The sequence below is a fragment of the Plectropomus leopardus genome, chromosome 2 (genome assembly GCF_008729295.1).
Source record: "Plectropomus leopardus isolate mb chromosome 2, YSFRI_Pleo_2.0, whole genome shotgun sequence".
Lineage (NCBI taxonomy): Eukaryota > Metazoa > Chordata > Actinopteri > Perciformes > Serranidae > Plectropomus > Plectropomus leopardus.
The window spans coordinates 25,629,001-25,644,336 of NC_056464.1; the positions used below are offsets into that span (position 1 = coordinate 25,629,001).

Sequence of the window (15,336 nt, forward strand, 5' to 3'; positions counted from 1 at the left end):
CCTAAACATTTGCTGTGTCTCTGTCTTTTGCAATTCATTGTAATTGCTATGAATACAAGCTGACTGCAGCTGCAACCCTTCCCGAGCCACATTAAAAGTCTAAATGTGGTAAGTGTTTGACACTCTAAAGAATTTGTTGAGTGTTCCTTCAACAGTGACTTTAATTCAGCTCTTCGCTTAATGTGCAGCAAGTGTTTGTGCAAGTGTGCACAAATGACAATACTGCATGTGCATTCACACATGCATGTGTGTGTTTGCACATGCTTAACCACATAAATACACTGCCAGTAACTGTGCTCTACTCTTAATCCCAGGGCTTCCAGTATACCCAGCATATCATGTACTATGTTCCATTGTGTCACCTCACAGCCATGTTGACTGACAAACATAACAGCGATGAAACAAGTGACAGAAAAACAACAGCTGTCGTTATTAATTGATAATATTACTTGTATTTTCAGCAACAGAACATATTGAAGAATTAGCACGCATGCAGAACTGCACAGCTCTACCTAACACCTCCTTGACTGCCTCTGCAATAAATAGCAATGGCTGGAGTCCCATGACTGACTCAGTCAAACCGAGAACGAGAGAGGGGGGGGGGCACTCTGACTCCATTGCCCCTGGCCCCAGTACTCCTTTAACACCAATCAGCACTGCAGAATCTCTGCAATCTCTGGAAGTGGGAATGTGGGAACGCTGGAGATGTGAGTAATCTTTCTGTTGTGCAGTCCCTGTTTCCAAGCTTCCAGAGATCTGCGGCTATAAGGAGAACACTGTGGAGCCAGCTAAACCTGGCGTAGCACCCTGGAGTCCATACTGGGACTTCTGAGAAAGACCGCCTGTGTACAGCTTCTGCAAGCAAGGAGCCCGCAAACACGTGGCCAACAGAAACACTGGCATACACGAATAGAAAAAGGACTTCCTTGAAAAACAGTGAGTTTTGTATGAATGTGAAGTGTGTATGAGAGACACACAGAAAAGAGAAAGGTGAAGTGATAGAAAACTTCTGATCCATATTTTCACGAGCACCTCAGGAAATGAGCATCCAGAGAGGGATACAATTTCAAGGTCTTCTTTACACATTTCATTAGAAAGTGTCTAAGTGCCTGTTAACTTCTCAGTGTGTGTACTCACAGCTGTGTAGCAAACAGTCGGCTCATCTTTGCCACATGCTCGTTGTCATCCATGTCACTGTCCCCCTGGTCCCCACTCAGCTTCCTCTTGGTGGGGCTGATGGGAGGAGGACCTGTCCGGTGGTTGGAGATGGAGGAGGAAGATGAGGAGGACGACGACGAAGAGGAGGATGAGGAGGAAGAGGATGAGGACAGAGACAGGGACTGGAGTCTGGGGTCACCCCTCAAAGCTGCTTCACCTGAGGAGGAAAGGAGATAAAGAGACAAAAAGAGTTCTTAGTGATGTTGAACCTCTATTTTGAGAGGATTGATAATATAAACCTCAATTTGAGGGGGAGATCAGATAAACTCCGCCTACACACAAACTCTGAAAGAGAAAAAGAAGATGAAACAATACCAAATTTAATGTATAGGACCAGTGCAATAAAAATGTGTTTTTATACAATTTCAATATCCCTAAAGTTTGCAGAACAACAGTTGATTATACTTCTTCTAATTTCAAACTGACTGTCAGAATAATCTGACACTTGTGCCATTTCTGTCAACTACAATTCAAGCAGGGTGTTAGAGCAGGGATGTGAATTATGGTACTTAGTCAAAATGATGGTATTTGCAAGTACAACTGTTTTATTGCCACTTAAAACAAGGTGACCATAAAAACTACTTCACAACAGTGTTACTATACATGTCATGTTCCAGCTCAAACTTTAGATTTTGTTGACTTATACAGTTTGCTGAGTGAGGTACAAACTTCTGGCTCAGGCAGAAGAGTATCTGGTCAGGAATGTTTTGGAAGAAATAGTTGTGGATGGGTTCTGCGTATGTTTGTGTGCGTGTGTGGTGTGAACTATTTCTCTATGCGAGTCTGACTCTCTCTCTGCGAATCGCCAGTCTTGTCCTCTTACAGGAGGCCTACAGAGGCGTCAGTGAGTGGGAGTAAGAGAATCAGGAAAACTACCACTGGCTCTGTCTCAGCACGGGGACTTTCCACTGCTTCGGCCTCATGTATCTGTCTGACTTTCCCAAACAAAACACAAAGCTCAGACTAAAACTCCCATCCTACGTGCAGCTTTCTCCATAACTACTTCTATACTCTAACAAAAAACATTTAGTTACTAACACTATCCCTCGCAATTTAATACCAATTGTTTAGTCTTGTTTCAATTCAAACAATTATTATTGCAAAAAATGTTAAACTCAGTGCTGATAAAGGTCATGGAGAGCTATTTAACATCATGGGCTGAATCATTAAACAGTATTGTTTTAAATGTCTGAATTAAGGATGTCAGTTGTGGTTAACTTTGCTTTTTTGATAGCCAGACATCATTAACCAGTAACTAACTGTTTCCTTTTTAAGAAGCTTAAGAAGCAAGCTTTTTGAAGCATTATCCATGTTAAGGTGGTGAAATTTTAAGAGATGTAAATGTCTTGCCTTGTATTTTCTGTTGGCTTTGCTGACAGACAGGCAGCTTGCCGTATTACCCATTGCTCATTTTGCAGTCTTTACTGGTAAAACTAGCTGCTGTGCACTGCGCTCGGCAGGGCAGAAGCCAATGGCGCTGCACTCAGCAATAACTGCTGGTAATGCCAAAACACTGCGGCCACCCTCTGGTGTTCTCCTGTTTACCTCAGTGAGTAAGCAGCTTTTAAGTTGCAAATCCCCTAGCATTGTTAACTGTGTTAGCACCACAGCCAACACTGATAACAAAGTTAACAATGCTAAAGGTGTTTGCCGCTTAAAATTAAGCCACTTAATCAATGGGGCAACCTGAGTGGAGACCAGTGCAGAGAGTGTCCACAATGTTTCTGCAGCAACGCCACCATCAGTCCTGATGGTGTTAACAGTGGTGTTGGCTCAAGCTGTCGGCTGAGTTCTTCTGGAACGTACTTTGTGTTTTGCAAAGTTGGACTTAATCTACTACAGCCAGGAAGAGCTTGTGACACTTGGCCAATTTGCAGTGCTTAGCTTGAGAATCATTTTGTGTAGCCAGCTTAGCTAGTTAGCCAGCAAGTCAACACTATTGCTATCACACTGATCTTTCACTAGGAAGTAATCGCCGAATGAGCAGCAATCGATTAGAGGCTGACCGTTGACATCCCCAGTTTGAATGTTATTCTGCTCAGTTTACAAATTACAAGATTTACGACCAAAACAGGAAGTCATAGGTAAACCAAGGGCACGAAGTAGTAATCAGCCTGCAGGAAATTGCTCATTTATAAAGAAATTGTACTGATTCTGGGTATCTATAAATAAACAGTTTTGATTTTTAAATATTACGACAGAAATAAGATTTTACACACACACACACACACTCAAAAAAAAAATCAATAATGTGGATGCAATTTGCACTTTAAATACAATTTTCAGCATAATACTGCACCGTTTGTTCACTGCAAATGTTATCGGAGCTGTTTTAATCACTGCAGTAAGTTTCCTGTAAACTACAGTGAACATTGTTCTTTTTGAGGAGTGACTTCTGGATGCATGAGGCCATATAATCATGGTGAAGACCAGTTCAAACCGATCTGAAAACACACACAAACAAACACACACTGAAAAGGCTTTGTACTGTAATAAAATGCGTGCTCTATTCCTCCACTGTTCCTGCATGTATGTTTAGTTTTAGCATGGCCTCCCAAACAACACAGCAGCTCCTCCTACTTCTCTCTCTCTCACTCTGGCATGTTCCTGCTCACCCCACTGTGTACCATGGCAACAAGGGTGACATCATTGTTTTTGGCAGGACAGAGGGATGGCAAAAAAAGAAGGAGACTGTGACACCACACTGTCCAATCAGGATCCAGGACACATAATAGCTTGTCAGAGGTTCAGGAGTGAAGTGCTCAACAAGGGGTGAATATGTGAGGGTTTCCCTTGCTAACAAGTAAAACATATGACCGTTCAGAGACGGGCACTGTTGACAGCTATCAATGCACGACTTACCAGTTAGGTTCAATTATCTAAAACAATCCTGCAATAACTCCTACAATTCTTATGGGTTTAATGTTCAGTTTCTTGTTCACAGGGATTTAAAGAAATTATGTTTTAATTTAAGTAATTTACTCCAAAAACTAAACTGTATAAGGCATCTCTCAACAGACTTCACAGTAAAATGTGTGTATTGGTGTTTCTGAAGCAGTCAAAGTGTAATCAAATATTTGCACAGCAGCAAAAAAAGCAAAACAAAAACAAAAACAGAAATAGGTAGGATCACAGTACATTCAGTAAATATAGAGAGAGCATAGCAATGTTGTACCTTGTTCCCATTGTTATTAGCAGGTGCATGCAGGGTTTTTTTAAACATGGTTAAACCTGCTAAATATGAGTGATTGGCTATATTCCCAATGCCACTGAACTCACCTCTGGAGAGCGAGTCGGCCTTTCTGTCAGCTGGAGTGTGTGCGTGTGTGTTGTTTTGTTTATAGTGTAACGCATGTCTACTGCAGTCATTTGACCAGAGTGTGAATGTCGATCGTATGCATTCCCATTGCATTTAAAAGCCTGATGTAAGCGGGTATTAGCCAGGTTTTTTTTGCAGTGGGAATGACGCTTTGCATTGAAATGTTTCTTAACCCTTTGAAACCTGAACAAATTGGCTTGATGTCTTTCAAAAGTATGGGAAGAAAGCAATGAACAACTTGAGGAGAAATTACCAAAAAATTAGCAAAATTTAGTAAAAAATTAGTAAATTACACAAAAATTAGCATGAAAAGAAAAGAGAAAGGAAGGTAAAACAAACAAAGGAAATTAGTTGATAGGAGGTTTCTTGTCACTTTTTCCTCACTTATTTTTTCTTTTAAATTCTAATTCTACTTATGTCTTGCAATTTGCAGGACATTTCTTGCCAACCCATGCTTCGAAAGAAATCAAACCAATGTACTCAGGTTCAAAATTTTAAATACATGTGAAAGGCATCGGGACAAGAAAAGTGATGTCGGTCCAGGTTTCAAAGGGTTAAACAACCAGATAATCAGTGGAATGACGGCTGCAGCACAGAAATAAAACTCGACTCTGTCCTTTCCCCTCTCTGCTCTCTCAGTTCATTAGGTCCACATGATCAAAGCCTATTTCTCTTGACAGAACTTCAAACAGCTTGAAATCAGGATGGGATTGGATTACAAACAGAGGTGAACCTCTCTATCTCTTCATTTCCCTCTCCCTTTCTCCCCCCTCCCCTTCAGATACTTAAAAAAAGGATGAGTTTGAGCATGTCCTCTTCTATCTCTGCAAAGCAGCAAAGTGATTATTTTTGGCTGGGTTCCTCAGTAACCTGAACTTGGCCCACTGGGTTGCCTTTATTGTTTAAATCCACAGAGGTTTTAGGCTTTAAATACTTAAAAGGACATACGAGAAAACTCCTCAACAAAAGTTCTTGCCTATGTGAGCTGAACTTTTTAACCGGATGTTAGATTGGTTTGATCTCTGACATAGAGAGGAAGGGAGCGAGAGACAGACGGACAAAGACAATTCGACAAAAGTACAGTACATGGCTTTGAGGAGGTTTTCAACCTTGTTTATTTTCTACAGCTCAGCTGCAAAAAGGGACAGTCAGCATTCCCCTGCACCCATCCCTGCCAGGCCTACAACTGATAGCAGCTTTACAGAGAGAGAAAGGGAGAGCTGGAGAGAGAGATGAATTAAACAGCAAAGACAGAGGAGAGCAGAGTGATGAAGACTCTGGGGACAAATCAATCACACAACTGGATAAAAACATTATCATATAATTTCCAAAAATGTAATCAGCAGCACAGTTTACTGTGGTTGGGTAATAAAATTATTTGAAAAATGAGAGGAATTAACGGGCAGGGAATTGCAAGAGATTGGAGCAATTGTTTAACCCTTTGAAACCTAACCAGATTGTTTTGGTTTCTTTCAAAAACATAGGGGGAAGGCAATAACCGACTAGAAAGACATGGCCCAAGAAGAATCAAAACCTTCAAAAAAAGTTGCAAGAAAATTGCCTGAAAATAGGCGCAAACTACACTAGAAATCTCTATGTATTTATTTTATTATACTTTTTTCTGTACCATTATTTTAAGCATAAAATTATTATAATTACAAAGATAATTTTCTGGACATTTTTTTTTTTACCTTTTTTGGACTGTTTTCTAATGATCCTCCCCTCTTTTTTTAAAACAAATTTTAACAAATTTTTAGGTGACTTTTTTGTTATTTGTGGGGCATTTCTACCCAAGTTGGTCACTGCTTTGTTTTCAAAAGAAACCAAACTAATTTGCTCAGTTTTCAGAGGGTCATAAAGCTTGTTAGAGACATCTGAATACAGCTCAAGAAAACTGATACTAATCCGGGTTTCAAAGGGTTATAATGCTGCACATTTAGTGGCATTGTAGATAAGCAAATCAATGGACTTTCTTCACGAGTTACTGTGACAACAATGCAACTACATGATACTCTGTAGGATATACTGGGTGACTACATGGTTTGACTCCTGTCCTTCTTTCCTGACCTGCTACCTGGTATGATAGGCGCTGACTACCAGTACCTCAAGGCCAACGACAGTATTTGATTTCATTATTCGTTTCCCAGAACTACTTCACATTTACAACCAATTTTCAATATGCAAAGCTATTCCATCCATCCACTAAAGACTGCAACATACGGGATACAGAAAGAGAAGGTAATAGGGGCCAAACAGATAAAAAAGAGTGGATTAAAGGCACTTTTCCTTTATATTTACCAAATTAATGCCAGAATTGTTGTGACCAGAACCCCATTAACAGACAAGCAATTACTATCAAACTTACTTTTTTATAACGGCACAGGGGCGTCCAAACTTTTTTTAATGGGGTCCAGATAAGATAATGTGAAAAATACCTGGGGGCCACCTGCTTTTTGCATCAAATGGGTTATTTAAAAAAAAAATCCCATACAGATTTGACAAACACAATTGCTTCATTGTTCAGTGAAAAGTATTCAACTTTCCATCGCTCCTGAGAGTCGCGGTCCTCACTGTCGACTTTATGCCTCTTTGCTGTGGTCATGTCTGCTATCTAGCAGGAAATGTCTGCTGGCAGATAACCATTGTGTTTGTTTGTTAACATCTGTTTATGAAAACCAGGGGATTCCTACAGCTTAAAGGAGGATTTAAGAGTTTAAGACTTTTTAATGCCACTTGAAAATAAATTGAAGACAGATTTTACAAAAATAAATTAAAGAAAAACAAAAACATTAACGGACATGTATTACTTGGGGTTGGGGAGAATTTTGCCCAAATATTTACTGTATCAAAAAACATGGTTTTGTGGTGACATTGATGTGGGAAGCATGAAGTAAATTTGTAATTTTACACTAAAAAAAAAAATATTCGACATGCCTTCTTTGCATTTTTAAGACTTTTAAAACAAACTTTAAACGTTTTAATTCCAAATAAGGCCTTATTTTTAGATTAATGAATTATAGGACTTTTAAGACTTTCAAATACCCATGGGAACCATGATGAAAACACATCTCCAAACTATGGTGGGACCATATATAGTCCATTTTGAATGTAAAGTTGAGGCTCTTTTAAAATTGGTTCAAGGGCCACAATTGGCTCCCAGGCTGGACTTTGGACATGCCTGCTAACTGGTTCTTTTCACCATTTCATTTTGCATTAATGCAGGAGAAAAGTCAAGAGGCAACCTAGCGAAGATAATGCACTTATCACTAAACTCTATCAGTCAATCTGCCCCTAAAGAAAATAGAAATCAACGAATTTGTTCCATTTATCTTGTTTCTTGCTTATTATGGCATTGACAAAATACGTACTGTATGTCACTTCACATCCTTCCACAAATAGACCTAAACCTGAAACAAATCATTAAAACAAAGAACACTTGGGGAGTCAAGACAGTGAAAGTTTCAACTATGCCACATATAATATTAACACATCTAACACTTACTCAAGGAATAACTAGTCATGTGTCACATCTGCACTTGCTAATAAACGCTAATGACGATAAAAGCATGAAAGCTTCAGAATAGATCTGAAGCTCTTGGGACAATAAACCAATGTGTGTGAGCATGTATATGTGCATTTGTCTGGGTATGTATTTGAGTACAACTGCTCAAGCATACAATAACAAGTCAGCACACCCACAATATCACAAAGCTCCTCCAACCCCGTTCTTAGCTCAACATGTTTGAACACGAAGGGCTTTTCTTTCACTCTTTTTACTGGCTGGCTCTTTTCCCTCTACTTTTATCTTTGTTTTCTTATCGCGAGGCACATGATGGAGTCACATTTTAGCTCAGTCAGCTAAAAACAGGGCACACACAAAACCAGAAAAACCAATGGATGGGCTAATCTTGCAGAGATGTGCTTCCAGAGATAGACATAAAGCATTGTGTCTAAAGCCATTATGTACAAGAGACACCCAGAGGATATAAGGGTATAGGAATAGCACTAAAAGTAGTTCCCTCCCTTCTTCACTCCTGTAATTTACTTCACTGAGATAGACACGATGAAACCTGAGCATGATGAAGCTTTGCAGTGACACAGTGAACCTTTCTGATTGGCTTCAATCCCACGCCAGAGGCAGTCTTACTTGCTGCACTATCACTGCACTAAAAACTGAGCTTTACTGTCACTGAAACTTCACAAAAATGGCATGTGTGCTCCAACTAATGGGCAAAACTTGAAAAGTTACATGCCTAAAGAAAGAACTTGGGGCAAAATGATTTGTCAAACAGAAATTACAGCAACATAACACTCCCCCTTTCCCCCACAAAGCATTAGAAACATTAAAAAAGTAATACTCTGTTGACAGAAACCATAATCACATGCTCAAACACTTAAAGAAAAACTTGTTCTCGCTACCTGCTCCTGTGAAATTGTACTTGGCCACCTGCCTTAACACCTCTCTGACCCTCCTTGCAAATCTGAAAATGGTTTTCGGTTGCAAAGTCTTAGTAGGAGCGCTATTAAAAGTTCATTATATGTGACATGTAGAAAGGAGCTGCTAACTGTGGCGCAGCAGCAGTATGAGAAAAGTAGGCTAATGCACAGCAGAGAGGGGGAAAAGAGATAAAAAGGAAACAGGCTGAACAATTTGTCAGGAAAATGTTTTTCTTTTTTAATTTTTATCAACCTTGGATGGAGATCATCTGTCACTACTTTAACCAACAATCCTATCAGTCAATTCTAACATTTTTCCTTATGATTTCTGTGCAATAAGTTCTTGCTTAAAAAGATATCAGTTGCAGTTTGCATCAAAAAAAGTAGGCTTTTTTTCCCTTTTGAATGCCTGAGTCAATTCTGCATCAGGGTTGGACATTAGCAACAACATATGCAAGTGGCTGCAAGATTTGTCTCACTCACCAGCCAAAAAACCCCAAACGGTAAACTATTAAGTGGCTGGTAGATTTTGGGATCCACCAGGTGGATAAAAAAAAATAATCCAGCCCTGTTCAGTATGTTGCAACATGAATCAGGAGCAGAGGGACGGAGAACGGAGCTTGTATTTAGCCCCAAGAAAGGCTGGATGATATTACGTCTGACATGAGAGTACTAACTTGCAGAGCAAAGTTAAACTACTTCAAAGTCAGTCATTTTGTAAATATAAAGTACTCTACCAAATTCTCAGGCCAACTTAAACTATGTTATTTTAGCAAGGTTATAATGACAATGATATATATTTCTCAGTAGTCACTTTACTAAAATACAACCAGAAAATGCAGGGAATATGTGCACATCATTAAAAGATGCAAATGTTAAAAAAACAAAGCAACTTTAACAGGCAACAGATTAAATTATTAGTGTGACCTCCCTTTCTCTTGGACAGAAAAATATGAGATTTACAATGCCAATCCTCTGGTACACCTGAGGAATATTTAAGAAAACTTCAAAGTAGTCTGCCCTAGACAGTTCAAGAGGTGCTACGTGTAAAGGGAGGTCACACTAAATATTGACTTCAGTCTGAAGAAGCCATTTTATTGTGACTTTTTTTGTATCTTAATAAATAGACCGAGAAATAAGTATATATATATATCCTCACTGCAACTTAGCTAAACAATCTACGGTGGCCTGCTTTATGCATTCATGACATAACCTGAAATCCTACTCTGCTTGTGCTAGAAATGTAAAGACCACACAGAGAAGACAGGAGCAAAGATAAGAGAGGATAAACAGCCCTTATCGGACACACACTGGGTCAAATCACTAAACAACACTGTGTCAATCCTTTAGACTTTGTCACAGTCTGATTCAACTGGAGGCAGACATTTAACCACAAATATCCCAAAGTTGCAATTATTCATCCTCTTGCAAAGAATGCAAGAAGATGAATAATAGGAAGCTGCATAACTGAGCAGTTAATAATATAGAGTTGAGTCAGCCATAGGAGGAGAAATTCACACACAACTTACTGTCTGTTAGTCAGCCTTTGATCTCAATCATTAGCCACATCCTCATTTGGAAGAGCGATCAATAACAGCACAGAAAACGATAGGACTGGCTTATAAACACTTGCAGTTGTTTTCAGATAACGAGCAAACACTGTTAGCGTAACTTAAAAGTGAAATTTGAAGCTAACAGCTACGTTGCTAACGGTTAAAACAACGTTAAACGAGAATAAACAAGCGTTGGCACCGTGTTCAAAACGTTGAAAAGTTATCGCCGATTTAAAGTCAATACATTTACAAGTTAAAACTCAATGAGTCAACGCGGACGTTAAACTTTTAAAGGTTTCTCCGCAACGCTTGTGGAAATAGCGTTAGCGTTAACAGCTAACGTTTGCTAAAAAAGTTGAGTGAAAACTTCGTCGCTTTACTCACAACGCAAACGGCCACAAACAAACATTTTTACCTTCGTAGCAGAGGATGCCAATGTTGTTGTTCATCTTGTCCAGGTACTGGTAGTTCAACAGGTCCATTTTCGTTAGTAGCATTTATCGAGTTTTTACAACAACACAAAAAAGACCAGCTTTTTTCCCCCTTCTTCTTCTTCTTCTTCTTCTCTCAAGCGACGGTCAAAAAGCTAAAGGCCCAGCCTCCAACTTTCCAGAAACCCCCTTTAATAAAATAAAACCCCGCGGAGAATATTGACACCGTGTTCAGGGTACTTTTTTGTCAAATTGATATGAATGTATCGCGGCGATAAAGAGAAAAAAAGAGAATAGCGTCAGTTCTCCTCACAGCCAGCTGTAAGTCGACTGCACTGACACGCAGGCTATGCTTGGTATGACTCCTATGCTGCACCAGTGGTTTCCTCTGGAGCTGGGAGCGCGCACTGGGCATGCTCGTTAAATCCCTGGAGCGCCTCAAATATCAGGGATGTTTTACGCGCAAGATCAGCCTCTCCAAGCACACCCAGAGACCCAAAGAGCTGCACTAATCCCATATTAAATTTATAGGCAGGTATAAAGTATTAAAAAAGTGTAACAAATAATAATCATGTAGTTTTATCACAGTATATAGTACAGAGAAGCCACCGGAATATTTCTAAAAGAAAACTAAAAACTTATCTCGTCACTTTAGCCTTTAACTAGCTTTGACTTGACCCTTTGAAACCTGAGCTAACTGCTTTGGTTTCTTTTGAATACATGGGGAGGAAAGGTGATGAGTCATTTGGCAAGAAGTATCTCACAAATTGCATTAAATTAGTTAAAGGTGACAAGATTAGACCTAAAAAAAAATGTTTTGGAAAAGGGGGAGTATTATTTAAAAATAAGAATAAAATAAACAATAGGAAAAAATGTCCAGAAAATTGTGTTTGTAAATATCATAACTATATATTTAAAATTCTGTTACACAAATTATATACATATGCATACACACATGCACACACATATATACTGTATGTATATGTAAATTTAGATAGAGATCAGTTGCTCAGGTTTCAAAGTGTTAACTGCTTTGCATTTTGTGATTTTATGTACTTTATACACTCTATTTTTAGCTTTATATTTAGTAATAATATCTCAGTAGGTTTTATCTTATGTTATGCATTCTGTCGATTCTATTTTTATTCTTACTTCTATCTTACTTGCTTGTACTATGTGAAGACTCAATTCTATTAATTGTAATCTGATCTTATTTTTACATGCAGTTTTTATTATGTCTTTATGTCTTCTATGTCTTTTCATGTGAAGCACTTGGTGCATGTTACAACTTTTTATTAAAGCCAGAAACTAAAAGCAGAAACTATCATTGGATTTTTAAATTTCCAATTTGAAAGACAAATGCTTCTGACAGAAAATAATAACCAAATGTGAGATTAAAATATTGATATTTCATCAAAACCACTTTATTCTATGTCTCACTAAGGTAAGTTTTACATTTTAAAGATCTAATAACTAGTTTTTGATCAAAGCAGGGTCAGAAAATCTCAGAATGAATTTGAGCCACGTTTCTTACAAGAACGAAAAAATAGATATAGCAGATTAAGGACTTTCTTTATTTGATTATGACCCCATAAGGAATATAGAAATAGCTGCACATGTATAAGGAAAAATAGTAGATCTTTATATTCTTTGTGTAACATGGCAAAAAAGTCTGCATAAACTGGAGGGAAAATGCTGATATAGAAAGTTAGGCCCAGTTAAAGCTCCTCAGTTTCAGAGTGGTTCTCTCCTGCCCCCTGGTGCCTGACATCGGCTATACACCAGATTTTGTCTTGAAGGGAACTGATGTTAAAAAATCAGGAGGAAAATGGGATGAAAGAGGGAAAAGGTATAGAATGTGACAGTAATCATATTACATGGTCTTTGTGGAAAGCGCAGAGAACTGTTTCCTCTGGGTATTTGAGTGAGAATATAATGAGCAGGGTGTGGCTGTGCTTCAGTTTATACACAAACACACATTAGCCGTGTGTGTTTTCGTGTGACACATACCTGCAAAACACACAGGCCCGGGAATGAGAGGTGTCATGAAAAGCTCAGAGAAAATAGTTAATACCTGCCATGTCAAGCTCAATCGGTTAGATCCAGTTTTGAAGGCAAAATGAAATATGTCCTCAAAGCAGAAATGACACATAAAGAAAGAAAATGTGAAATCCAGCCTCCTGCCCTTTTATATGGTAAGATTTTTGTGATCAAATGCATCCAAGAAAGAACAAGGAAAAACAGCAAGAGAGATAATAAATTATGAGCAAACTAAAGGAAGAGATAAAGCTTTCAGTAAAATGGATTTACTTTTACACCCAGGACTACGACACTGACTGCATACAACATTTATCAGTCAAAGTTGTGGATTATTTGCTGACTTCTGTTTCACTAAAAAAGGCCTCTCCTAACTTCTAACAGCCCAAAATGGGATTAACAGACTAATTATACAGAGAACTTCAACCCCCGCCTCTCTCGTGTACAAACGCAAGCCACAACTACAAAACAAACACAAAGACAGTATGGATGCATCTATTTACACATGCACATCTACCCTACCTACCCCTAACACCTCCCCCTCATTCTCGAACACTCACAAGCACACAAGCACACACACACACACGCACACAAAAGGCCTCTTCCCTCCTCCTCCCCCTGTAACGGTGGCTCAGAACTAAAGGAACATGGCTCTTGTCTCATTGGATCCCCATTGTTTCCAGTTTCTCTCTCTCTCTCTCTCACACACAGACACACACACACCCACACACACACACACACACACACACACCCACACACACACACACACACACAGTGCAGACAGAGAGTCCATTCAGTGTGACTGCCTCTACTACAGCTGGTGCTGCAGGTCACAACTATCTACGGGTTAAACTCAAAGCACTGCATCTTTAATAGTTAGAGGATGAAATTTGTTTCTCAACTCATTTTGTATCATGTGAAGCAACATGCAAAAAAAAGGTGTTACAGGAAGTTAAAATTAAATTGCTGAAGGCTTTATAAAGTTCAAGATAGTTCAGTGTCACAACTTTCCAGGAGCAAGCATGGACCACAAAGCCGTGATGAGAGAGCTCAGCCGGTTCAGGTGGCACACACGGTGTATCCACGCACACAAACAAATGCCATGCAAACATCCTCACACATTTTCAAACTGCTGGGTAATTCATTTCACAGTGGAGGAGGATAAAAGACAGACAGTGAGAGAACAGTGCCCCCATATGGCCTTTGGACCAGTGTGCTGACAGATAATAAATGTGCTGGAATATTAAACCTTTTTAAAAACTGCCATTCATAACAGGAAGTAGAAAGCAGAGGGCTGAAGAAACTTTTAAAACCTAGGGTTTTTTTTTGTTGCTTTATTTATACAAAAAGTGCAATTTTAAAGTTTTTTTTTCAGAAGAGAAAGTTTAATATTAATATAGCGTGATACAACTATAATATAAATTATAGTAACATACATATAATTCAGCCTTTAATTAAACCAGTCTAGTTTGAGTCTAGTTTCAAGTTAATTTAGAGACTTATTATGCTAATATGTTACATCATATTCAATATTATATTAATAAAATGTAATGATAACATCAGTCTGGTGTTCACTGTTGACTTGTACCTCTGCTGCTATTAATCAGACTCGTGGCACTTTAACTGGACTGCTGTCTCTTTACCTTGTCGTTTTTGTCTCCATATGTTCTTGCGTATGTATTTTTTCTTTTAGTTCTTTATTTTTATTACTTTATCATTTTTATTTCTATTAATACTGTAAAAGGCAGCTTAAATGTCCCATCTCAAGTCTGAACTGTCAACCACCTGTTTTAAGGTCCTAAATTGCCTAAAATGGACCTAGTCTGTCTTTCTCAATTTTGCCCAGACTTTTTGTCTCTTGTGCAGTGACTGAGACAAATCAGGAGAGAATGAACTACGACCCTCTCCTCTATATTTATAATAAACGGGCATGCTTATATTAAATACACTGCCATCACATATAAAAAAGACACAAAAATAATTTTTACATGATCAATTAGGGCTAGGTAATATGTGGGAAATCAAAATTGCATTTTTTTTTAACCAAATACCTTGATATTGATATTACAGCTTTATCGTAGGGTTAACTATTGGTGCTTTCACAAAACATTTACACAATGACATTTTTGATAAATAATCACCAGTAATATGAACACCAATATGATGAGTTATTGGCAGAGCTCTGCATCAAGTGAGGTAACCAGCCGGTGACCTGCCAAAAAGGAAACTCATAGATGGTATTTTTCTTTTCTTCATTTTATTTCCAGGTTTTGTTCTGGGTAAAAAAGAACATGCCAGTTGGATCACAGTTGTTGGATGATCAATATATTAAAATAAAATG

At 38.5% G+C, this 15,336-nt stretch overlaps 1 protein-coding gene across 2 annotated transcripts in view; it reads right to left on the bottom strand.

Moving 5' to 3' along the window:
• Positions 1 to 15,336, bottom strand: part of vgll4b (vestigial-like family member 4b) — a 51,943-nt gene that overhangs the window by 18,361 nt on the left and 18,246 nt on the right. Inside the window, exons 1-2 of one of the 2 annotated variants that reach the window (XM_042506363.1) lie at positions 10,943 to 11,325; positions 1,138 to 1,375 (exon numbers count right to left, since the gene is read on the bottom strand). In XM_042506363.1, the coding sequence (XP_042362297.1) occupies positions 1,138 to 1,375; positions 10,943 to 11,024 (320 nt within the window). In that variant the 5' untranslated portion in view covers positions 11,025 to 11,325. Of the gene's footprint in view, positions 1 to 1,137; positions 1,376 to 10,942; positions 11,326 to 15,336 lie in introns of those variants that run through there. The other variant, XM_042506372.1, reaches the window with a different exon arrangement.